At 37.1% G+C, this 26,030-nt stretch overlaps 1 protein-coding gene across 1 annotated transcript in view; it reads right to left on the bottom strand.

Annotated features, from left to right (window-relative positions):
- LOC127641218 (E3 ubiquitin-protein ligase RNF123) overlaps positions 1–26,030 on the bottom strand; it is a 161,338-nt gene that overhangs the window by 22,473 nt on the left and 112,835 nt on the right. The window contains exon 36 of the mRNA XM_052124042.1: positions 17,391–17,518. Within this exon, the coding sequence (XP_051980002.1) occupies positions 17,391–17,518 (128 nt within the window). The remainder of the gene's footprint in view (positions 1–17,390; positions 17,519–26,030) is intronic.

Genomic DNA, 26,030 nt, shown 5'->3' with positions numbered 1-26,030 from the left:
CATTTGAAGAATTGCCCGTGGTGAGTTCTTCCAAAACAATGCACCTACAAACAACCACAACCCAGGCCTTTGCAGGAGATGACTAAACATGACCAAATTTATTAATGATGACTGTATGTGTCAAATCACCAAGACAAGAACTCTGTACAAAGTATTTACAAATATTGGACATTTTGAATATAAAGTGCATCCGGAAAGTATTCACAGCGCTTCACTTTTTCCACAGTTTTTATGTTACAGCCTTATTCCAAAATTGATTAAATTAATTATTTTCCTCAAATTTCTACAAACAATACCCCATATCAAAATATCACTGTTTTTACAGTCTTTTGGATCAAATAAATGCAGCCTTGTTGAGCAGAAGAGACTTCTTTTAACCCTTTCCTCTTTTAACCCTTTCCCCGCCAAACATGGAATTTTCCGTGTTTTATGAAAAAACGCTTCCCCGCCAAACACGGAATTTTCCGGGTTTCCGTGTTTTAGGTGTTATACAGTAAGGAAGACCCCTGCGCATGTTTTGAAAGAGTACGCAACTCTTTGATCAAAGAAACAGACTGCGATCGTCTCAAACATGAAGAAGTGGAGTATGAGAAGCTCAAAATATCAGAAATAAACATGCCTTTTTCTCAGCTTTTTGTCTGAAATGTTGTTTTTTGACAAAACCTACCTCTGTTCAAGTCGCAATAAAAAAAGAACAAATGAAGATAAAATAAAATCATCCAGATCTTTATTTTGATATATAGCATCTTCATATATTCATGGAAGAAAATATTCTGCGGGCCATTAAAGTTTAGCGAAAATCGTCCAAAACCCTGGCGGTGGCTGGCAACTTTTTTTAAAAAACGCTGGCGGGGAAAGAGTTAAAGGTAGTGTAGGTCTAAAATTAAGTAACGTCTTTATGTAAAGAAAATGTATAGTCCGATTACTACTTCTAATTTCAAACTTGATTTTGATCATTAAGTCTCCTCACATTCATCCTCTTTGTCACATTCCTCATTGATAGGCCCAGGGGAGGGGTCTTTTGTCTCCTCAGGTGTGAATTACAATCAATATTCATGATAGTTCACGCCTCCTTGCATATGACCTTTCTAACACTAAAAGTGTCTTACAAAAGTTCAATTACTATATTGTTTTGTATGAATGAGTAATCACAATGTTTTTCACATCATTTTGTAACAAAATCTCTAGGCTACAAGATCCAGTTCTCAAATGGCTTATGGACAAATGTTTAGTATTATATGGTCTTATTTCAATGGCTTCAAATTTTCATATTTCATAAACGTTATTTTCTCAAAAATACAAACATGTACACACATGTTGCTCACATATTATTGTAGTCGAGTTTGTGCTGAATACAGTGATATGTCAAGTCATATTTTGACACAAATGTTAAGGCATGTCAAAACTTCTCCAGGGCCCAAAACACCTTCAGACCCCAAAGGATTAAGACAATTTATTAGAGAGGAGAACGGAACCTTCCCTGGAGGGATGGAGTCTGTCTCTCTTTAGCAGGTCGGGTCTATCCCAAAAACTCTTCCAATTGTCTTTGAATCCTATGCTCCAGACACCACTCAGACATCCAGTCGTTCAGGGACACTTCATCACCACGATGAGTAGGGAGGGGGCCAGAGCATATTAAAGTGTCTGACATAATTTTTGCAAATTCACACACCTCTTTATTATTATCTCTAGTGATCTCCGACTGGTGAAGCTAGACATCATTAGTGCCAAAATGAATAACAATTTTAGAAATTAGCATTTAGCAACAGCCAGCACTTGTAAATCTGATCTGATGTCAGACTGAGCCCCAAAATGCATTTAACAATGTTGGCTTGAGTCTCTATTCCACGTTCCTCAAAAAAGAATCATCACTTATTAGGGCTCTTTCAACATTATTCTCAGTGGGTGCATCACTGAGTGGGTAGAATCGATTGGAAACCCTAACAGGAATGCGAGAGTGGTGTTGCTTTGCTGAGAGAGTACATCACTGAGACATCACCCAAACACCCTGGGATATAGAGCCATAAGCAAAGTGAGTGTGTTGCTCACTGTTCTACCATCATCCAAAACAGTATCTAACAGCTTCTCTTTCTCACTGACCTTCACTAGTGTAGTGTGCCGAACATCATAATGGGGAAAACATGTGATCTCAGTGATTTAGACCGTGGCATGATTGTTGGTGCCAGATGGGCTAATTTGAGTATTTCTGTAACTGCTGATCTACTGAGATTGCACAACATTCTCTAGTGTAAAGAGCAGTTCTAAGAGTGGAAACGGCGCATTAATGACAGAGGTCAGCGGAGAATGGCCAGACTGTCCCAAGCTGACAGGAAGGTTACAGTAACCTAAATAAACATGCATTACAAAAGTGCTATGCAGAAAAGCATTTCTGAATGTACAACACGTTGAACATTGAGGCGGACCAGTCTGGCCATTCTCCGTTGACCTCTCTCAGGCATATTCGTCCACAGAACTGCAGCTCACTGGTTGTTTTTTGTAATTCGCACCGTTCTCTATACACACTAGAGACTGTTGCACATGGAAATCCCAGGAGATCAGCAGTTACAGCCCATCTGGCACCAACAATCATGCCGCGGTCTAAATCACTGAGATCAAATTTATTCCCATTTTGATGGTTAAAATGACTCCTGACCCATACCTGCATGATTTTATACATTACACTGCCACGACACAACTGGCTGATTAGATAATCACATGAATAAGTAGTGTACAGGTGTACCTAATAAAGTGGCTGGTGAGTATATACTGGGTATAAATAAATATTTTTTTTATTGTTAGTTCATGATACCTAATGCATTTACAAATGTTAACAAATACAACCTTATTAATACATTTACATTAATTTATGAATTATGAACTAGAATGAACAATCAATAAGCAAATCACATTTTGATAAATTAACATTAACCAAGATTAAATGTTGTACAAATCATTGTTCATTGTTAGTCATGATACATAATACATTTACTATAGAACCTTATTGTAAAGAGTTACCAACATAGTATTTAAATATAAATATTTTTAACAAATCTTTTATAGATTTGTATCTGGACATGCAAAACATGTAATGCTCTTTCTGGATGTTGCAATTCTGAGATTATATTGAAACTGGATTTGCATAGATTGTGCCATTTGAGATTTGACATGAAGTGCCATTTTAATTTTTCTTGTTATTAGTGACTTCCTCAAAAAAAACAAAAAAAAAACCTGTTAAATTGCCGTAAACTTCAACGTCATAATATATTTTACAGTAAATACTAAGTTTTTCTGATTTAATACAATTTTCTTTATTACACATGACCAACATAACAATTTAAGTGAGAAACTGAATTCAACCTTTAACTTAAATGACAGCATGCACTCCAGCTAGCATGAACTCCACAGGTTTGTGCACAACCCGATTAACCGTTATTCCCGCATGATTTGAGAATGTTCCAATGAGCGTCTCGTGTGCTTAAATGGAAACCTTTTGTACGAAGCAGTTAACATGACTGATGTAACAAATTTCCTTACATCTGACATTTGCTTGACTTTTCTTTCAAATTTCTAAAACATTGCATTTACATCAAGGTTTCAGTGAAAAAAAAACATCCCAGAATTCCAATGTGGACTCTTGACTTCTGAACCCCACTGTATAACATTTACTCAGTTTTACTGCATGCAAATGCCAGGGAGAGTCTATAGTTGTGACTGTCACTCAAATGCTTCAATAGCCTTGACTGGCACAAAAAGATCAATGCCAGATATTGCATTTACTTCATTATTCCATCCTTCAGTCATTGGCTTTAGCCTAGGGCTCCTGAATCTAATTGCTATAAGGGAACCTTGTGAAAGATCCCTCCCCCTCATGCTCATCATGAATACATTGGGACTCCGAGATCAGTTTGATAATTTTAGACTCTTATTTGGAGGTCTGCAAGGCTAATTTTTCCTTCAGATTTTACATTCCCAACAGCAATTTCATGCCTGTCTAGTCTGCAAGTGCCAATTGGCCTTGACATTGCCAATCACTGCTGCTCTGTTCAATGTTTTGGACTGATGAACAGCAATGACAGCCGACATCTTGAATGCGAGAGGAAAGACAAAGTGGAGAACAACTATTTTATGCCTTTTGGAACATTACTGTTCTTTTTCTGTAGCTGAATTTTTCTACAACTGGTAAGTTTATGTCCAAATTGTAGATTTTTGAACAGATTCCCACCCTTTTCTGTTTGTTATGTAAAACAGTGCTGTGATTGTTCATGCAAATCATGGTGTCTGACCCCCCTAAATAACATTTGAAAAGATGGTGAGGGCCTTAGAAGTTAATTTTATTTTAGTATAGCATTTTCAAACAAGGTTTTAGTTACCGTAAACTTGGGTTTCAGGACATGACAGATTGTGGCCAGAAAATTACCTTGAGAAATTCTGGACCCACTTCATATTAGGTGTCTTTAACTACTATGTACTTAAACATTTGATACAATGTACTTATTATTTATATATGTGCTGTTGCATTGTACTTCCATTTAAAGTACATGAATTTAAATACTTTTGTAATTACACTGTTAACGTGAACCCTTAACCCTAACCCCAACCATACCCCTAAACACACCTGTACCTCAACCTCAGTAGTAGCAAACGTGAATCTTGTGAGAATTTTGCAGAACACCATGTAGTTATATAATAAGTACATTGTACTGTATGTAATGTGCGTACATAGTAGTTTAAAAAATCTAATATAAAGAGACCGAAATTCCGAAATCCACAGTATAGTGTGCACACTGTCGAAATCAAAATTAAAAGTATTTTTTTTTCATCTAACTAAAATAACATTTACTTACTTTTTTGAAATGCCTTTCATTTATAGATTTATTTTACACCTATACCACAACTAGACTTTTAAATTAGTGGGAGTGGTGGTGGCGTAGTGGCTAAGCACAGGGCTGTTAATCAGAAAGTTGCTGGTTTGAACCCCACGCCACCACCATTGTGTCCTTGAGCAAGGCACGTAATTCCAGGTTGCCCTGGGGGGATTGTCCCTGTAATAATTGCACTGTAAGTCGTTTTGGATAAAAGCGTCTGCCAAATGCATAAAAAAAAAAATTCAATTAAAATGCAACATTCAAATATGAAAATCCATCCTAAATCTATTGTATTTTTTTAAAACAGATCATCTAAAAAAAAAAAATAACCTAATCTTAAATATATCATAATAATTTAATGATTTATTGTGCAAAAAAATTTTTTTTCATAATAAGTTAGTGTCCTGTTAATAGAGGGAAACATGTCAATGAAGAGCATGCTTGAAATGAAATATGAAACATGTGATGTGTTCAAAAATTACACTTAAAAATAACATTGAAAATAATTAGGGCCATCATTTAACTCATTAAATCAGTGCGATTATTTATATAAAAATATAAATTATTATTAACACAATTAATCTTGTCCCCGGAACATAATAAGGAATATTCCTACCATCTGAGCAATTCAAGCTTGTAGTACCACCTGTTTTCTCCAGGGGGCAGTAAGCAAAATTCTAGCTGTACAGGCAACGTGCAGCTTATACAGAGAACAAACCAACCACACTCACTGACAGCAGACAGCACATGTCACAAGATAAGAACGCGTTCTTCCATTTAAACCGTATTTTAAAGCTCCGTGGTTCAAACACAACTTTGCACCACAAATCCGAACGCAGGTATCTCAAGACGTGTTTTTCTCAGTTTCAAACTACCTTTAACTTGACACAGTGACCTAAAAATGGTATGTTTATAATGCGAGGCAACCAAAGTGAGAAGCTCCAAAAGCATCTGTCTGACGCAGGTGTACATTGATGCGTCCTTAGAAAAACCTTATAACGAATCTATCTCAGACTGATTGTCGAATTCAATTGCAAAATGAACTGCTGTGGAATTTTGGTTTTGGTTTACCAATGCTTTACTCGTCTGCCGCCATAATGTAATTAATTATAATGATGCAAAAATTTTTTTTTTAATAATCTATATTTTATTTATACTCATTTAATTACATTATATATTAAATTATTGTCATTTGAGGGGCTTTCTCAGCAAATAATTACATATGTGATAAATTGGATTTATACTTATTTATACTGTATATATGTTGAGATGTGCTCAAAATGATAACATGGTGGGAATATTCATGTTTCAGAAAAATCACAAAAAAGACAATTCTTCTGTGATGATGCATGTACTTTGTCCACTTTTGGACATTGTTAGTACACAAATTAAATAAACTAGTAAGACTATGACAAGTGTGTTGTATGAGAGCTTATATTACAGAAGTCCACGGGGCCAAAAGTACCCATATTTGAAGAGAGAACTCTCCATTGGTAACTGCATGATTACTAACTTGACATCGTGACAGAGCTCAACATGAATAAAGTCCATAATTAAATCAACCTATGCCAAGTTTTTGCACCAACAACATCCAGTTTCATTATTTTTAATTGGCGAGAATGAAGTCTTATGTGAGTGAGGACCTCTACGATGTATGCTTTGCCAATAATCCACAATAATTATCAACAAATACGCCTGATTATTATGATGTCTGCCCTGATATTTAACACGAGATGGCTAGTTAACATGTTTCTCCAGAGAATGACCCAAACTTGTTGAGGGGGCTGGTGTTCTCAAGGGGCTTTTATAATTTAATGTCACTAATCAGAAACAAATTGATATTTAAGGAAAAAATTTTTATCCAAAAGCCACAGCTGTTGCAGGAGCTTGAGCAGATGGGGTGCACATAACACCTGCAAATTATAAATATCGCAGTGATATTTACACTGAATATTTATGAGGGGCATTCAAACGAGGCAGTGTTAATGAAACTTTTGGCCTATTTTATAGGCAAATCCTTCCAGGTTTTAAAGTACATGATTGGCACTGATCATAACATATTGACCACCTTTCAAACTACATACAAACAGAGCTAGCATAGATACAAGGAACAACAAAAACCACCCGAAAACACAAATCTAGTATTATTTTCTACACTCACTGGAGCACAAACGCAGACATATTGTAGAATTTCTACATTTTATTCACACAGCCAAAACAAATACCAACACGGTTAACATATGGATACACCACCAAAAAAAAACAATAACTAGGAAATCGGTGTTTGTAGGCATTTGTTGGTAAGCTATTCTGCTCCACAGAATGAAAAAGGTGGGTACTAGGGCTGTGCCCCCAGGCCTGACAATGAATATTCCTACCATCTGAGCAATTCAAGTTGGAGTACCAAATTCATGTTAATTTTTACGAGTCCCAGTCAGCAGGGGGTAGTAAGTGCTACTCCAGCTGTACAGGCAACAAACTGCACTTATTACTGACAGCAGACAGCACAAGATGAGGAACGCATTTTTGCAACTTAACCCATTTACATTTACATTTACATTTATGCATTTGGCAGACGCTTTTATCCAAAGCGACTTACAGTGCACTTATTACAGGGACAATCCCCCTGGAGCAACCTGGAGTTAAGGGCCTTGCTCAAGGGCCCAACAGTGGCATCTTGGTGGTGCTGGGGCTTGAACCCCTGACCTTCTGGTCAGTAACCCTGAGCCTCAACCACTGAGCCACCACTGGCTTAACCCAGCTGAACAGATGCAACTCTGAATGCAGGGGTCTCGAGACATGTTTTTCAAAGTTCAAACTAGGTTTAATATGACCCAGCATCTGTTTATAATGTGATGCAATCAAAGTGAGAAGCTCCAAAGGTGTCAGTCTGACACATGTGTACATAGACGCATCCTTAGAACAGCTTTTATACAGAAGGTACTCAACCAGAATTAACTTTTCCCTGCTACTGTTGCTGAAACTGTCCACTTGCTGCTCTAAAGTGCTAGATGGCATTATAAACATACTGTTTCATCATGACGACGCTGAACATTCTCGTGAGAAATAGATTGCTCACAATGCACTAATAAACACCAGCAAACTTGAGGTTGTTAAAGAAGCCCTGGTTGATGCAGTGAGAGAGATAATGAGGTTATCGTCACTCTCTGATGAAAAAAAACATAGATCCCCTCTTGGAAATTTTGACTTTTTACATTGAAGGAATGCGCAGAATGACCTCTTCCTACTGTTTGAATTGTGCATCGAAATGATCAAAGAAAATGTTTAATCAGGCTGATTAAATATCTGTTTAACAAGTATCTCCATTGGCCTTGAGAAGTGTCCATCAAAACTGTGTATGTCCCGCCCTATGTTTTGAAGAGCATCAACTTTAGCGTCTGCTCATCTATAACATCACCACCAAGAAAGTTGTGGTAAAGTATCTCCTCTTGTTCTTTGAAAATACTGTTAAAAACATTCATGTGAGGGGCAGTCTACGATAACTCAGATCACCGCTCTGTACAATTGTGGTAAGAAGAATATCATCTCAGAATGCTATTCTGAGATATGGGTTAGCTTTGTTTTGGAACCACAAGGGGGACCAACACAATATTAGGCAGGTGTTTTTAATGTTGTGGCTGTATATCGGTGTATATTAGGGCTCTCAATTTAACAAATTAATTTAGTATGATAAATCAAATGAAAAATAGTGTGTTAAAAATGATTGCAGTTAATTATGCCCCCTGACCTTTCACACACAAGCGTTCTTGCATTCAAAACAGAATGCAGGGATCTCAAGACACGAATTTCAAAGTTTCAAACAACTTTTAACGTGACACATCTTAAAAAAAAAAAAGTGTCATTTAATGCACCAGAAACTGAAAACCAGTGAGAGGCGACGCAACCATTGTGAGAAACTCATGACACATGCGTAGAACACATCCTGTGTTTGACATTCTGAAAAAGTCAATTGCAAAAGGATTGCTGTGGATGGTATGCAAATGATAGGCTTTTTATCAATATAAAAATAAACAATGTATTGACTTCTAAAGTCACTTTTTGCCTATTCAATGAATTCGTCTATTCAATGATTTACTCTTCTGACTACCACAATAATGTAATGTTTTAGAATTTTCTTTATTTGGGAGCTTTTAGCAGCAAATATTGATATATGTGCTAAATTTGATTAATTTATCGACATATCATGCAAATAATTCAAAAACATATGTAAATGATTAACATCCCTAACATAGGGGTGAAATATTCCTTTAAGGTTTCATTAAGGGTTTGGCCCACACAAGTCCACTGCCGTTTCTCCAAAACCTCCTACACACCGAAGTCCTTCAGAGCAAAGCCGGGAATCTTTCCCACGCCTTCTAGACATTAATTAGTCCCTCGACTCACCCTAGGAAATGCATGTCAAAACCCATGTGGCATTACATCCATTACCATCTCTGTGAAACCTCATTCAGAGCTACTAGGATAATAAGATGATTTTCTTTCTACTCTGGTTTGAAGAAGAACTAAGGGGCTGTGATATTTTGACCTTTTATTAGATACTGCATAATAAAAGGCGTACAGGTTGGCCTGGACATTTTAAGATGGACATACCCTTTGAAGTGCTAATGTGTACCACCTATGGTCTGTCTTGCCTCATTACTCTACTGGTTTATTGGACCTCTTTGATATAAAAGTTATTGTTTTTTTTGACCCAGCACACTCAATCTGATACGTTCATTACAAGAGTCATTCATGATCTATGTAGCTTGTATAGCTGTGTTGGTGTATATTAAAACCTTTAAAACATTAAAGCATGTCTAGTTCGGTTTCGAGAGACGCAACTAATGAACTAATGACAATTGTTGCCATTGACTGGTGCAAATCAAACCAATATGCTTCGATGAGGCAAGTTTGAATTGGAACTGAATGTGAGCATGGATAAGATTTAAGATTAAGACAAAATTTAGTCGGTATTTGCTAAAAATCTTCTTTTACATCGCAGCTCTCAAATCTCAAATGATGTCTGATTAAAACAATTCAATCAACTTTCAGTTTTGAGACATGCAACTAATGAACTAATGATGATTGGTATCATTATCAGACCAATATTTAAGTTGAATAAAAAAATGTTGAATAAAAAAAAAAAATAAATCAAGCAAGTCAAGTTCAGTTTCGAGAGATGCAACTAATGAACTAATGGCGACTGGTATCACTAGTCGCGTTCACACATATAGCCTTTTTCAGAAAATTACCTACAATTTCCAGTTTAGTGGTCATGTGTGAACAAAATACTGGTAAAATTTGCTGAGGCGATTTTCCATAATGTGAAGTTGTATCATTATCTATAAATGTCCTTATTGATGGTATGTGTGAACTGCACAATTGACATCAAACCAATATGGTTTGATATGGCAAGTTTGAATTGGAAATTAATGGAGATTTCAGACTGATATTTAAGTTGTTATTTGCTGAAAATGTTCCCTTACATTGAAGCTCTTAAATCTCAAATTTGATCAATTAAAACAATTCAAGCATATCGAGTTCGGTTTCAAGAGACGCAACTAATGAACTAACGATGATTGGTGCCACTGACGTAAAACCAATATGCTTTGATTGGCCAAGTTTGAATATTTGTGCAAATATATATTATATTTGAGGACTACTTTAAAAAATAAAAAATAAACGTGGCATTTTTGGGTGAAAACATATTCATTGAGCAATACTGATTTGAAAATGGTCATATGTATGTACTGCATAGTTTATGGTGATCCGACTAGATTTAGAATTGTTACTTAAAAAATATCTTTATGCTTTGTGTTTTATAAGAAATTGCTTTACAAGACCAGGGGAACAAAGAAAAAAATCACTATAACAAAATCAGCAACAGAGCTCAGGAGATGATGCCAGAATCAACCATGCCAGCTTCTATTTGTTAATTCTCGCATTGTACTTCGCACACAATGTGCTCCAAAATGAATAATAAATACTGTGAGCACATATCAGTGTTTTTCATATTTGAAACGACCTGTAGACTTGGACTTGCTATTCAATAGAAACTCAGCCAAGTACATGACTAACAATAATGTTTTAAAGCAAAGCAGTGGCACTTCTTAAATATGAAATTTCCAGCATGAAGGTGCCTAGCGGTTTTGATTTAATAACACAACATTGGATATTGGCAGCACCAAGAAATAATGAAGTGTTGGACATATTTCCACATACTAATTAACGTTGTTCAGGCAGCACCTGCCCTTCATTTGCAGTCTTGTAATGAGCCGAGAAAAGAAATAGCATGAAAGACATGGAATATTAAGAAAAATAAATTAGTGTGAGAGACTTAGAGAGAGAGAGATGTGAGAAAAACGGTGAGAAAAGCACGAGAAAGCATGAGAAAGCAACAGAAAAAGTTGTTTTTCATTGGCTGTGTTCGGAATTGAATACTAACATACTTCATAATGCACACTGCATATTATATACTGTGTATTGTCTACAATTCAGTAGAAAAAAACAGTATACAGTTAAGCATGATGTAGTAAGCTACATTGTTGTCTACATTACATTATGTTAAATTCAGTAAGTTACATCAGTAATAAATGTTGTGTCATTCCTACTATGCACCTAATACTCATCAAGAAAAAATACAGGTTTCTTAATTTTTCCCTTTCTCTAATGGAAATGTTTCAAACAAGACATGTTTTCTTGGGAATATAGTTTTAATTGGTAATAAATGTATAGGTTTTTCCTATGTCCTCAAAATCACTTTCCATCCTGTTAGTCTGCGGTTACCAGTATTGGGTAGATTACTTCAGAAATGCAATTTACTGTAGTACCAATTACACTTTACATAATTGTAATTGCAGTAAGTACTATAATTGTAACCAGTAACAATCTTTAAGATTACACTTTTTAGGTACCTTTTAGGATTATTTTTGGATTCTTGCATGTATTGATGAATCTATTTTTTATGTTTTTTTTTAGGAATTCTGAGTTCAGTACAAGTAAAGCTCAAACAACAGCATTGGTGGCATATTATTGATTACTACAAAAAAATATTTTTACTTGCTCTACTTTTCTTAAAAAAAAAGGCAAAAATCTGTGTTACAGTGAGGCACTTACAATGAAAGTAAACATTAAACTACTCACTATTTCAAAGTGTAAATAAGCGTATATGATATATATCTCACAAAGGGTGTAGTGTGATAAAATCGCTTACCAACCTTTTCTGTAAAAAGTTATAGCCAATTTTATAACTTCGTTACCATGATGCATTTTAATGTCAACAAATGTAAAAATTATTTAAATAACTTCACAGCTCAAATAATGCATATGTTTTAACAGAAGAATTAATGTGACTTTATAAAATTATAAGCTTCAAATTTCTGTTCAAAATCAAAAACTTACTGAAACCTCAACTTTTGCCATTTTTAAAAAAGAAAAGGACGGACAATTCGAAAACTTTATGGTAATAAATATAGAATAAAAGTATAAAATACAAATATGATAAATATTATGCCACAAATGCTGTCAATTAAGCTTGACTTGTAATGAAGTACCAAATTACACTCCTTTCATTTAAATATAAGTAAACCAAACAGCAATTTGCTTTTGTCAGTACCTGTCAGTTTGTAACTTTCCTTTAACTAACAAATGTCAGTTCCTAAATGACATGGCAAGTATTAGCAATCTATTTTCAGAATTCTTAAGATTTTTAGTTGGTTAATTTAGTGGTATTAGTTGGCTAGTCTCACTTCAAAACAATCCATCCTGTACACAGAAATCAGAATATTATCAGATATCAGAAAACAAAAAAAGACATGCTGCATCAAGCATGTATGACATACTGCATCACAACTGGACATAAATACAATCCCCATGTAGGAGATCTAGACAAGTGACCCTGGGGAGGAGGAGGGTTTCAGATAAAACTCTTGCAGTGTGCTGCAGTGAAACCAGCTTACTTGCAAACTGAGCAAATTCAAATGTTAGGCAAAGAGAGAGAATGAAAGTTGATTGGTTTCCCGATTAAACATCAAAAGGACCTATCAGCTCATGTGAGCCGAATGGCTTGACATATAACATGTGCGTGAGCGGATTGGCTAATAGACAACAAATTCAAAGAACCTATTACCTTGTGCCATTCAGAGTATATACTGTATATTAAAAATAATAAAATAAAAAAAAATAGAACAAATTCACTCTTAGCAGAAATGTCAGAAAATGTCCAGAAATTTCCATACAGTGCACAGTATACACAGCATACTTATAAAATAGTATATGAAGTATGGTAGTATACAATTATGAACATTGTCATTGTGTCTCTCATTTTAGTCTAGTGAACTAACTTGCATTTGCTTTCCTTTCCTTTCTGAAAGCAAATCCTGCGGCTAGAAGTGTCCCTGTTCGCATGGATAAACCATGTTACACTTCTCAGCTCGGTTCAGATGTTGGTGGAGCTTTCACGAGCTTTCCCCAGAGTCTTTGAGCTACAGGTTGAAAAAAACAGAAGGACAATTCCCAATCTGATCTCGGGAATGAAGTCTGATAACATCGGCCCATTTTAGTGGTGGAAAAACATAAGAGGGGGGATGTCTGAGAGAGGACAGACAGATAGGAACTGATACCGGACTTGGTGTCCATGGCGACCCTCCATTTCCATGACTACAAGTGGGCCAGCTTCTTCATCCTAAGCCTCAAGATTCACACCTCAGCATCCCCCACAATCTGATTAGATTTGACCTCACAGTGTGAAAAAAAAAAAGATTTTGAATGAAGAGTATGCCAAGATAAAGATCAAGAGATAAAGACATTGTGCCGCAAGACCAAACTGCAAGTGGATTTATTATTTCTACATGGCCAGTACTGATCGCCACTTGTTATGAATGTGCCTTGCTAAAAGAAGACATAAAACTGCTTCTGACAAATCATTGAACAGATCCCTTTGAAGACAATCGGCAGATGTACAATTACATTTATACTTTCTTCAAGGCTTAGTCCACCCTGAAGTCATTCCAAACCTGACTTTCTCTCCTCGGAGTAACACAATATGTGAAATAATATATATATTCTGGACAATTCTTTCGATATATAACAAAAGGGAAAGGGGAATGGGGCTTTCAAACTCCATAAATGAAAAAATAAATCACCATGGAAGTACCATAAAATTGGTCAATACCACAAGTGCACTACATTCCAAGTCTTCTGAAGGCCATGTGATAGCTTTGTGTGACAAAAAGTTATTTTTCACTGAAAATCTTTCCCTCGATTGCAGCTCTCAAATCAAATATGACGACATTAACATTATATATGCACACACGTGTGTGTGTGTGTGTGTCAGTGCAGGCAGGCAGACAAAGACTTAAAGATGAGATGATGGTGTGAACCCAAGTGCAGCTTTATTTTATTGCTGCAACTAATGATCATTTTGATAATCGATTAATCTTCGATTATTTTTCGATTAATCAGATAAAAAACCTCAATGTACTTTCCTGTATTTTATTTAAATAGGATATATTTTTTATTAAATTATAAAGGGTGTGAGTATTTGTTCGAGTTACGGTACTGAATTCTACTACACAATTCTATACTCCCTTTGAACATTGAACTAAGCCCAAATCATGAAAAGTTTGAATGTATTAATATTATTATTACTCTCTGGACATAAACAAAACTTTCCTTTACTTAGCAAAAAGTATTTTTTATTAAAGAGTAAAATTATCCATCAGGGAAGGAGTGGGACAAAAAATCTGCCCAGCAGAGGGCAAAATGACACCAGAAAAAAATATTAATAATTCTGCCCAGCTGATGAAGACATAATAATGCTAATGATAACATACATTTTAAGTTTTTAAAAGTCATGTAAAAGTATAGTCACTCTATGGGGGGATCAGATTCACTCTCGTGCTGAAAAGTCTCATCCTAGAGTATTACATGCGCTTACTTGATGACAAGAAACAATCTAAAACACTTTAAATATCGGTACACTTGGACTTCTGAGACATTGTGACAAACATAAATGCTGTATAATTGATTATATTGAAACTGAAATCATGGTATGATGTTGCACGTGTTTAACCAACACACCCAATTCAGGTCTTGGAATCTCCACTAACGAGCTGATGAGTTGAATCAGGTGTGTTTGCTTATGGAGATATCCAAAATGTGTTCCTTCAGGAACAGGGTTGGGAACTCAAGAAACTCATGACGGTCGACAAGAACATGAATACATTCAATACACAAGGTCAAAAGGCAGAATTGAGGAAGTCAATGAAAAGACACAACTAATAATCCAAAGACCAAACCTAAACAGGACACATGACAGAACAATATATATAATGTATTGTATCTGTGTGGTATTTGTTCAAGAGTTGATTCATGGTTTTTATTTTGAATTTTAGTTCACCGTTGCCTGTTCCTGTTATGTCATGTAATTCCCATTATGATGCGATTATTTGTATTATTATTATTATTATTATATACTGAATTACCAATATTTGGGGGAGTATTTCAGCAAATACTGATATTAATGTGATTCATTTTATTAATTCAGGAAATTCATTAAATATTTTCCTTTGTGTTCTGCATAAGAAACAAGGTCCTATTGGATTGCAACATATTTATTTTTTGGCTGAACTGCTCCTTTAAGGTTGATTTTAAGAGGGAATGTTTCAGCTACAACTATTATTTAAAGTGACTACACACTACTGGGTCTTTTGGAGGCTAAAAATTCTTGTAAAACATATATATATATTTGGCGTTAGAGTATCAAAAAGGTTTTCCCTACAGGGTAAACAAACTCTCAATGTTGTGTTTACGTGCTCAAAGATCCCGCTGTCATGCCTGGCTCTCTCTCCAAGTGGAGCAGTTTAGAAGTGTGGTCATAGTGTGGTTGGAAATGCATCCACTTAGTGTAAATAATTAATCAAGGCCTTTTACAGTGCAGTGGTTCTGGTAGATTGGGGTGGATGGACTATAGAGTTAGAGAGTAGACATGAGCTCCAGTGATGCAATGATCGATTGGTACTGCAATGCAGTCAGAAAGGATTTCCTGATGTCAGCGCAAAGCTTTTTTTTTATTCATATTATCCTAAAAATTAAATTACAAAATGGATAGATGGCTCTAAATTCTGATTGGATGTGTCATGGTCGAAGTCATTGTAGAACACCCAATATACGGACACTTGTGATTGCACACCAGAGTTGGGTAGACTATTTGCTAGTCCTATCAACATGCCCCCTTAGAAGATTCTTTGAAAGTCAAGACCGATAGGTAATGCAATCAAAATGTAAAAATGCAATTCACAAAGTAACTGTAACATGAATACACACATTACAAAAAATATGTAATATAATTACAAATATTAGCTTTTTGTAATCTGATTACATATTCCAGAGAACATGTATTGTATTACTACGCAATATGTGTGAACGTTCGTTAAACATGCATGTCTAAGCACAGCGCTATGCCATAAGTCATAGATGCAAAATCAATGCGTATGGCCATGAAGTTTTGATATTTTCATGCAAGTATGCGCTAAGTCTAGGCGCAAGTGGGTTTGGCGAAATTGCTCATGCAAAGTGCTAATTTAATTTTGAGGTTCTTCTCCGGCACATCTGCGTCCTATTATATAGTCCCTAGCTATATAAGCACGTTCCTAAGAAGTTGAATAGAATTATAGAATAGAAATATGGATTTACATTCTTTTGTAAACTAACACTGTTGAATGTCAGGAAAATTTCTATGACAGTGACACGCTCCTTTTATATGCATGGAAAATGTGGTTTTCTTCAGGATATGCATGTAGGCTCTGTTAAATTATAGAGAATTTAAGTATTATTAATAATTAAAACACAGCATATAGATTCTGTGACAAATGCAGACTAAATATAATATCCCACTGAGTATGCAGAAGTTATATGCAGTTGTATAACTTCATGAGAATGAGGAAATGTGAGTCCCTGCCTTTACATGCTGGTAGGACAATTGCAAGACGAAAGTTACCGTTATCATATTCACGTGCTGTTTGATCGGTGAATAAGCCCATTGCAATATTGATGTATCAAAACTGCAGTATTCTTATTTGTCTCATTGCATATAAACACATGTAAAACAGATGGAAGCACTTAAGCAAAAATGCTGCAGAAAATGTCTCTATTTCAATTACAATTTTTATGTAATTACATTTTTATGTAATAGTCCTGACATTGAAATTATAGTCCTAATATTATCTGTTTGCTTTAGGCAACAATTATGGACTGATAAGAATAACAAAACAGACTTGGCTATAAGAGCATATAGGCTGTTTTCGGTCACGATTTAGTGCCATTTGTGAATCACCAGTGGCTGTGGCTTTCCAAGTCAGAAATTGGTGTGGCTAAATAGATCATGATTCTGACTTAATTTTTGTACTTATATTCATGTTTACATTCATGTGCAATTTCCTGGTGGGAAACTCAAATTTCTGATTCATCTGATAGCATGTGAAGGCACCAAGAATCCTGGAACGATGCGTTTAGTCAGAGGCTTACATGCGTGCAGAGAGAAGTGTTTCTGATCGCCGACTGTGGCTCCGCCCTCTCCCTCTCCGACCAGGTACTGGACGGACTGAAGCTGGAAACAAGGATCTGACAACAGCACTGACGAAGCCCTCGAGATCCTGAAAGACAAAGCAATGAAGAGGTTTAGAGTTGACAACAATGGTTTTTTTAAACAGTATGATAATTGTAACACAGCTTCCTAACAGAGTGTCATAAGAGTTTCAAGGGTCCAATGATTTATTTTGTCCTCACTGGCTAAATTTACATGTAATCTAAAAATCAGTTAATAATCCAACTGACAGCTCAAACAGAATGAAAATAGTTTTATACAAAAACCCCAATCCATCCAACTGAGCTCAAGGCGATTGAAATTTCTATCCAATTGAAAGAGGTGGTGTAGTTTCATTTATAATTTAATAAATCGAAGAATATTAGCCATGTAAACCTTTGAATCAAACTACTTTCTCCATCAGATTCAAAAAATAGAGTACCTTGCAGGGAACAGTGCTTTTATGAATTCCAGATTGATTGGAAACGACACGATTCTCGCCACAGCAACCGAATTTATAACCAAATAGTAACCTAATCAAATTGTAACAAGTTTGTAAATGTACATGGGTCTGTAATACAAGCATTAAAATGTATTGTTTTTTAAATGTTATAGTAAGTGTTTCGAAATCATAACATGTTTATGAATTCATAAGCAGCCATTGTAGTCGTGATTTGTGGTAAAGTAAATCAAATGTACAGTTGTTATAGCATCTCTAGTGTTAATTTCACCAAGAAACTACTGCGAAACCTAGAATGACACGTAAAAATCAGTTTGCAAAAATGTTGTTATAGTAATAATGCTCATTCTATGAGACTAGTATTTAAAAAAAAAAAAAAAAAAAAGTATTATTATTATTTCCCTTGCGGTTCACTAACAATGTTAGTAAAGGTTTTTGCACCTTTTTCTACCCTGTTTATGGCCATCTGTATGAAATGCTTGATTCCTGCACTACGTCCCCTTTAAGACTTCAATTTACATGCCCACTGTTATGATTGGTTAACATCTTTGCAGAACACATTGATGCATTCAGGAACTTCCTTTGAGTAAGCCACTCATTCTTAACACTAGAATGAGATCATATTCAACAGATTTCAACATAGATCCTACGGCTATGCAGAGATGCATTTTTCTACAACCAGGAACAACAATGTCGAGGGAATCTTAGGCCTAATTTTTTGGTTAAAAGCTAACAAGTGTAAAAATCGCAACACTCTCGGTGCTCGAGTACCTCAGCAGCTCTCTCCAAATCAGTTCACTGCAATGTAGCTGATTTCAAAACAAGTCGTTTTTCTGGAGTAGAAACAATAAATGCTCTTTCGGACTGGGGAGGAAGTTTTGAGTAATGAAACTTACAGTATGTTTATATAGTGCAATGACCTCTTATATGTCAAAATAAATTAGATTTTTCAAGACATGACCCTTTTAATAATTCAATGTTTGAATTTCATGACATTTTTGTTTACTCTTGTATGATATAATATTGGTGCTGTGTTGGGTCATCGCTTGTTACCACAAGTCCAGTGTTAATTCAGGGTCAAGAAGCAAAACCATTTGAAAACCACTGGCTTAAGCATTCAAAGGGAAACCGTTTCATTTGTTTCCTGTTTGTTGTGTCGTCCATATCACAAAGAAGAAAGTGAAAATCACAAAAGGCAGATGATCTATAAAGTTTGAGCAGCAGGCTGCACAGTGTTGTATTAAAACCTAAGCCTTCCCCTTACCCGCCACACCTGCAATGTACATCCAACCCCTCACTGATCAATCTTTCATGTGTGTGTTTTTCCAACCAGACTGCATACACCCCCTCACGTACAGTTCCTCGTGATGCAAGCAAAGGAAAGCAGACTTCCTTTAAGGAATTTTTATAAACAACGCTTGCTTTATGGATGCTGCAATTGGATTGAAAGTGAGTGGTATTGCATACTTTTGAAATGGGAGTATTTTAATATTTACGGATTGGCCCCATTTACTTCCATTGTAAGTGACTCAATGTAGGAAGGACAAGTCCAACTATGCACCAATGTGCTATTCACGTGCCAAATGTAAATACTCTAACCTGTTGAGGAGTCGTGTGGCGCCATGCGAGGGTTGGACGTGTGAATGGCGAGTTTTGCTAATTTTTAATTATTTTTGAGTCTTAAACCAGTGAGATTCGATACACTGTTTCATAACTGTTCTATGAAGAAAACATGTCAAAGAATTCAAAATCCTCGAGCACATAAGTGTCGTTTAATGTCTCCAGAGCCCAAGCTGAAGCCCCTGACAAGGCTGCAGACCGGGGGACTTGTTTTGGACAGTGCGGTGCGAGATATTCAACGTCAGCTGTCCAACATGTCTGTAATAATGACGAACGTTGTAGTGGACCTGGTGGATCTTGCTGTAACACGTCAATCGATTACGACGATTGAGGTGAAATTCTCGGAGTTGGTAACAAGATTATTAGACATCAAAAAGTTAAAGGATAGGTTAAATCATGAGGGTTAAATGTTGATTCAGTTTGTTTAATAGTTGAATCAATAAAAACATTTTAACCATTAAACTTGTTAACATGGGTGCTGAAAATAATGTGTGCTGCTTGTGCAATGCCTAACACCTTTTTTCAAAAAAAATTTTGTAAAAGTTATTTTTTTAAATAACACTATAAAACTGAGTTTTTCCATATAATTAACAGACATTACTTTCCGCGTCTGACTTACTGACTATAAAGCGCATTTGACTGTTCATATATGCAGCCGCGTGACCGCAATTACTGCGAAGTGCAAGTGTTTTTTTTAAGTTTTTTTTTTTTTTATCAGTATTAATGGAAGTTATTCAACAGTATTATGGAAGTTACCAAGAAAACCTAGGCTAGCATTTTTTTATAGAGTCTGAGTTAGAGTCTGTATTGTGAGTCCTTACATTTTTAGGGTAATAAATCCTGGTTGATATTGTTTCCAACTAAATTCTTTGCAGATGTTAAGGCCCAAGCAATAAGCTGTAGAACCTCGGTACAGAGAGACAAACACTTGAACAAATATGTTTGATCCAGCATGCAAATACACCCAGCTGGACGCAGAGATTACAAGAAACGACTGGCTGTCATGCTAAGTTAGCAATACAGTACACATGCAGAATGACAGGGCTGGGCAGTCGACAACAATCAAACAACAAAGGCCTTGTAAACAAATAAAAATCACACAAACACAAGATTCATGCCCACACAACCCGCACCTGGCAACCCTCCTGCTGCGCTCTAAGGCTGACAGTACTGGCAGAGGGCTAATTAAATATCACTTCAACTCTTCTGGTGTGCACCTGATGCCTGTTTCAAACAATCGTCTTTCTTTTTTTTGGCACTAAAATGAACACACACAGACAATAATAATAATGAAAACGTCCCTTGTTAAATGTACAGTTTTTCTTGCATAGTAACCATAGTTTAAATGCAGAGGTGGAAAGTAACAAATTACAACTAATCCAGTTAAAGTACTTCAGTAAATTTTTCACATTCTTCTAATTCAAGTATAAATAAATAATAGTACTTTTACTTGAGTTGATTCAATTTGAAGTATTCAACTTTGCTAGTTTTCACCACAGTTAGTAAGTAAAAAAAAATACATAATATTTCAGAATTTTCCGGAAGTTGTTTGGGAAGAAAAAAAATCAGAAAGTTATAAATGCTAAATCTGTTTATAAACTAAAATGTGCTGTGCGCGACATGATGGACGCCCACAGGACACAGCATCATGGCGGCTGTGGCTCAGGTGATAGAGCGGGTCGACTGCTAATCACAGTGTTGGTGGTTCGATTCCCGGCCCACATGACTCAACATGCCGAAGTGTCCTTGGGCAAGACACTGAACCCCAAGTTGCCCCCAATGGCAGGCTAGCACCTTGTATGGCAGCTCTGCCGCCATTGGTGTATGAGTGTGACTGGGACACAGTATAAAGCACTTTGGTAACCTCTAAGGTTAAAAAAAGCACTATATAAGTGCAGACCATTTACCATGAGCACAGCGGCTTGCATAAACTGCCGCTGGTGTCCTCTCATCTCTAGCTTCAAGACTTTCTGCCCTGTCACTATACAAGAAATGTTCTTCTATTTAATTTTATTCTGGAAAGGAGCCGTTTATTCAGGTATGAGGGACTGTTTTAACTGTATAGCCTTGGATATTATATAAAGAAATAAAAAAATCACAAAACATAAATTTAACCAAATGCTACAATTTACTTAATAATAATAATAATAATAATAATAATAATATTTAAATATATTAAATAACCATAATGTTGATTAAGATTTCAAGTCACCTTAGTGGCTCCTTATTGGCCGACTCGGACTTGGTTCTCGGATCTCATGCTCCTCCCTGGCAAATTCCCCTGAGGAAGGACCTTCTTTCCCAGGGACAATGCACCCTCTGCATCCGCGCCAGACCTCTGGAACTTCCACGTCTGGCCCCTGGACGGGACACGAAAGATCAGAGTGACCTACCACCTGTGGTAGTAGACACGATCAAACAAGCCAGAGCTCCCTCTACCAGGCAGCTTTACGCCCTCAAGTGCCGCTTGTTCGCAAATTGGTGTTCTTCCCATTCTGAAGACCCGCAGAGATGTGCAGTTTGGTCAGTGCTTTCATTTCTGCAAGAGAGGTTGGAGGGGAGTCTGTCCCCCTCAACCTTGAAGGTGTATGTAGCCGCTATCGTGGCCCACCACGACGCAGTGGATGGCAAGTCCTTGGGTAAGCATGACTTGATTATCAGGTTCCTTAGAGACGCCTGGAGGCTGAATCCTCCCTGGCCAAGCCTGTTCCCCTCCTGAGATCTCTCAGTGGTCCTCTCGGGCCTTCAAAGACACCCTTCGATCCGCTTGACTCAGTTGAGCTCAAGGCCCTCTCCTTGAAGATGGCCCTCCTAATAGCGCTAGCTGCCATCAAGAGGGTTGGAGACCTGCAAGCGTTCTCGGTCAGTGGCACTTGCCTGGAGTTCGGTCCAGCAGATACTCGCATCATCCTAAGACTGCGACCGGGCTATGTGCCCAAGGTTCCTACGACCCCCTTCAGACGTCAGGTCGTGAACCTGCAAGCGCTGCACCGTGAGGAGGCAGACACAGCCTTTTCGATGCTGTGTCCGGTACGTGCTTTGCATATCTATTTGGCCCGCACGCAGAGCTTTAGATGTTCTGAGCAGCTCTTTGTCTGCTTCGGCTGACGGCAGAAAGGGAAAGCAGTCTCCAAACAGAGGTTAGCTCACTGGGTCATTGACGCTATCTCCCTGGCCTACCAGACTCAGGCCGTGCCCGCCCCCTTGCGGGTTCGAGCACACTTGACGAGAAGTGTGGCATCCTCGTGGGCACTGACCAACGGCATCTCCCTAGCAGACATCTGCAGAGCAGACCTTTGCAAGATTCTACAATCTCAGGGTTCAGTCGGTCTCGTCCCGTGTTTTGTCAGGTCTGAGACGGTAGAACCCGGTAATACGGAACAGCCGACTGGGTGTTCCGCTAGCACCTAGCGCCCTTCACCAAAGTGATCCAGTGCGCTCTCTCTCCCAGATTAGCCACTAAGCTCTTGCTTCCTGGATGTTCTGCATCCCTAGCCTTCTGGCCTGCGAATTCAGTGAAGGAATTTGCGGCCAGACCAACTACGAGCCACAAGTGCTCTGTACTGGGGTAGGGCTCCACAGGCCTAATTCACTCTTCAGGCAACTCCTTGTGATGTATTTTCCAAGGTACGGCGGACAGCATCTGCCTTGGGCAGTCCCTCTGCCCCTGGTCGCTGTGTTTGTAGAGCTCCTCCCTCATCAGATAGGACCTACCACCGCTTCCACTTCCACGTGTGGCTTGACAACCCATGTGACGTATTGGCCACGTCACCTCCCCACAGTCTGGGCAGGATGTGGTCTTCGCAGGGTCTTTTCCCCCTTGATAGAACAGGAATGGAAAAGATCGCCTTCCCCGATGCATTTCATAGTGTTAAAATAGCCCCAGCCGCTTTATACTCTATGATGAGAAACACAGAGAGAGAAAAGGCTGCGGCTGGCTGGCTTGCTCCCATGATAGTCATGTTGCCTGTTACTCCCTTAGGGGGGTCTGTATGTGACACCTTTTTCAGCAGTTCACGTAACATGGTCTAGTGCATGTCATTTTTAAATGGGACCCCTTGTGTCACTACATTCGACACAACATCGAGTGAGTGACAGAAGGGGAATGTCATGGTTACTGTTGCAACCTCCGTTCCCTGATGGACGGAACGAGACGTTGTATCCCCCTTGCCTTGACACTAGACCAACCACTGTAAATGGCCGTACCTTATTCTTGGCTCCTCAGTGCAAAAACCTGACTGACAGACGCACACCCTCTTCCCTTTATACCCGTATGTCCGGGGCCAGGACATGCAAATTCTGTCTGCCAATTTCTCATTGGCATTTTCTCAAGTTCAAAAGGTACGCAAGGCTCTCAAGAAAGACCCCTTGTGTCACTACATTCCACACAACGTCTCGTTCCCTCCATCAGGGAACGGAGGTTACAAAAGTAACCATGATGTTTCTTTTGAAAATGTTTAGAAAACAAGACAAAAAAGGAAGAATATAAAAATTATTAAATGATTAAGAAAATTAGTACGATTTTTTTACTTTTATTTGTCAGTGGGAAACAATAGCATGTAATGATCACATAAGACAATAGCAAGTAACCTATTTTTAGGTTTTTCCATCCAGTAAATGTAAACACAGTGGGGTTCAAAAGTCTAAACGACTGGTGAAAATGCTTCAAAAAAAAACATTTCATTAAAATGTTAAGTGAAAACTTTTGCAATTAAAAAGGTCTCCACAAGTTTGTGCAAAACCTGATGATCCATGTTATCCAGCATGATTTGAGAGCATTTTGTGTGCTTCAATGGAAGCAAGGAAAACTAGAGGAGCTAATATGTTCAATGTCATAAATGTGCTTATTTGGTAAGTGACTGAGAAATAGTACTCTTAAATAGTTATAATTCATTTAACATTGGAATGTTTGTGTTGCATTTTTCAAACTTAGTTTATTCCCAGGTTTTTGAAATCATACAGTTGAACCCATGGTATATGACACTGAAAAAAAACAAGTCATTCAGGTAACTATAAAACAGTATATGGACTTAGACTGCACTCTGACCCCAGCAATAAAAAGTTCCACTTGAAAGTCTGACAGCAAAACTGCACATTATTTAGTTCAGGAATGAGAAAGTGACAAAAAAGCCAATTTAGAGACAACGTCTCAAATCTTTATTTTATCTCCTATGCAAGAAGTCTGTCTCAAGCATTTGTAGAGTACTCAATTTTTTTTCTTCTTTTGTTCAATTTCTGTCTTTTATCTCACTTTGTGTTTATACATTGTCTGGTTGCAGTTTTGTCTACTGCATGCTCTAAAACAAAACAAAAAACTCCAATTGCAGATCAAAGAGGTGTTCCTTTTCAGTTCGACTTGAATTCATGCAGAGTCTCAACAATAAGGCAAAATCCCATATTATTGTCTGGGATCAAAAGAAATGAACAGATGAAGTGTTATTTCCCAGGTCTGTAGATGGCCCTCAATGATTTTGTCTTGGTTGATTTGTGTGGAAAAACATAATTATTCTGTGCAATTCTGTAGAGTGCGATAAAGAGACGATTTATGAAACAATGCAAATCTGAGTAATTACCACAAAGTTGTGTGGAAAACAATGAAGCCAGATAGAAGCCATCAGTTTCCAATTCTGTGCCATCATAGCTATTGTGCTTGGTGCTTAAAAAACATTGTAAATTTATACCTCAGCAGCACAGAACATCCATTCATTGGTGCATATTTGCACACTTTATCTGAAGCTTTCTAGAAGTAATTTATTCAGCAGGGCAAATACAGCCTTTGACCTGCTTTTGCTCATTATTTATTTCAAAGACAGATTTAAAAAGAAGAAAATCTTATCAAGTGTTTTTGTCTTGTTTTCTGGTAAAATATATCTAAAAATTCTTCAAACAAGTTGATTCAAAAAGGGAAATGTTCATTGTTCTTGCCCCATTGGAAACAGTTTTTTTTTTCTATTTTAAAAATAATTATATTGTATTTAAGCTTATACCTCACAAAATCTCTCTGAGAACAAGACTTAATACCCTATTACCCTAATACTCATTCTGCTTCAAGTAATATTTTCTTTTTTAAAGGATGTTTAGATATTTTTAACAGAAAATAAGACAAATTATGTTTTGCAGTGTAGAACTTTCTCAGGTAGACTTGAATGCTGCAAACGACTCCCTTGCCTTCCTCCTCTTAACTACTCTGCTTTTCCAGGGTTCATTCACAGCACATCACTCTTAGTCATCAATCACTCACTCCACTGCCACTGAGAATTAAATGTCTACATTTCTTGAATACATCAGTGGACACTTGAGGTCTTATACCAATTCTTATCTTTCAAAAATACTAGTGAACAGTCATGGAGAGAAATATGGTATCAACATGCCAAATTACAAGGGTGGATGGTCTTCAGTCTACTCTTAGTAAGAGTGGCAATCCGTATCTGTGGCATTTTAAAACTTTATGATGTTTTCTGGAACAGTGTTGGAAGACAACTAATTAAAAGCAGTGACACTA

Source organism: Xyrauchen texanus, chromosome 50 (genome assembly GCF_025860055.1).
Source record: "Xyrauchen texanus isolate HMW12.3.18 chromosome 50, RBS_HiC_50CHRs, whole genome shotgun sequence".
Lineage (NCBI taxonomy): Eukaryota > Metazoa > Chordata > Actinopteri > Cypriniformes > Catostomidae > Xyrauchen > Xyrauchen texanus.
The sequence above is the reverse complement of the archived record's forward strand: the minus strand, read 5'-3'. Positions and strand labels throughout refer to the sequence as shown.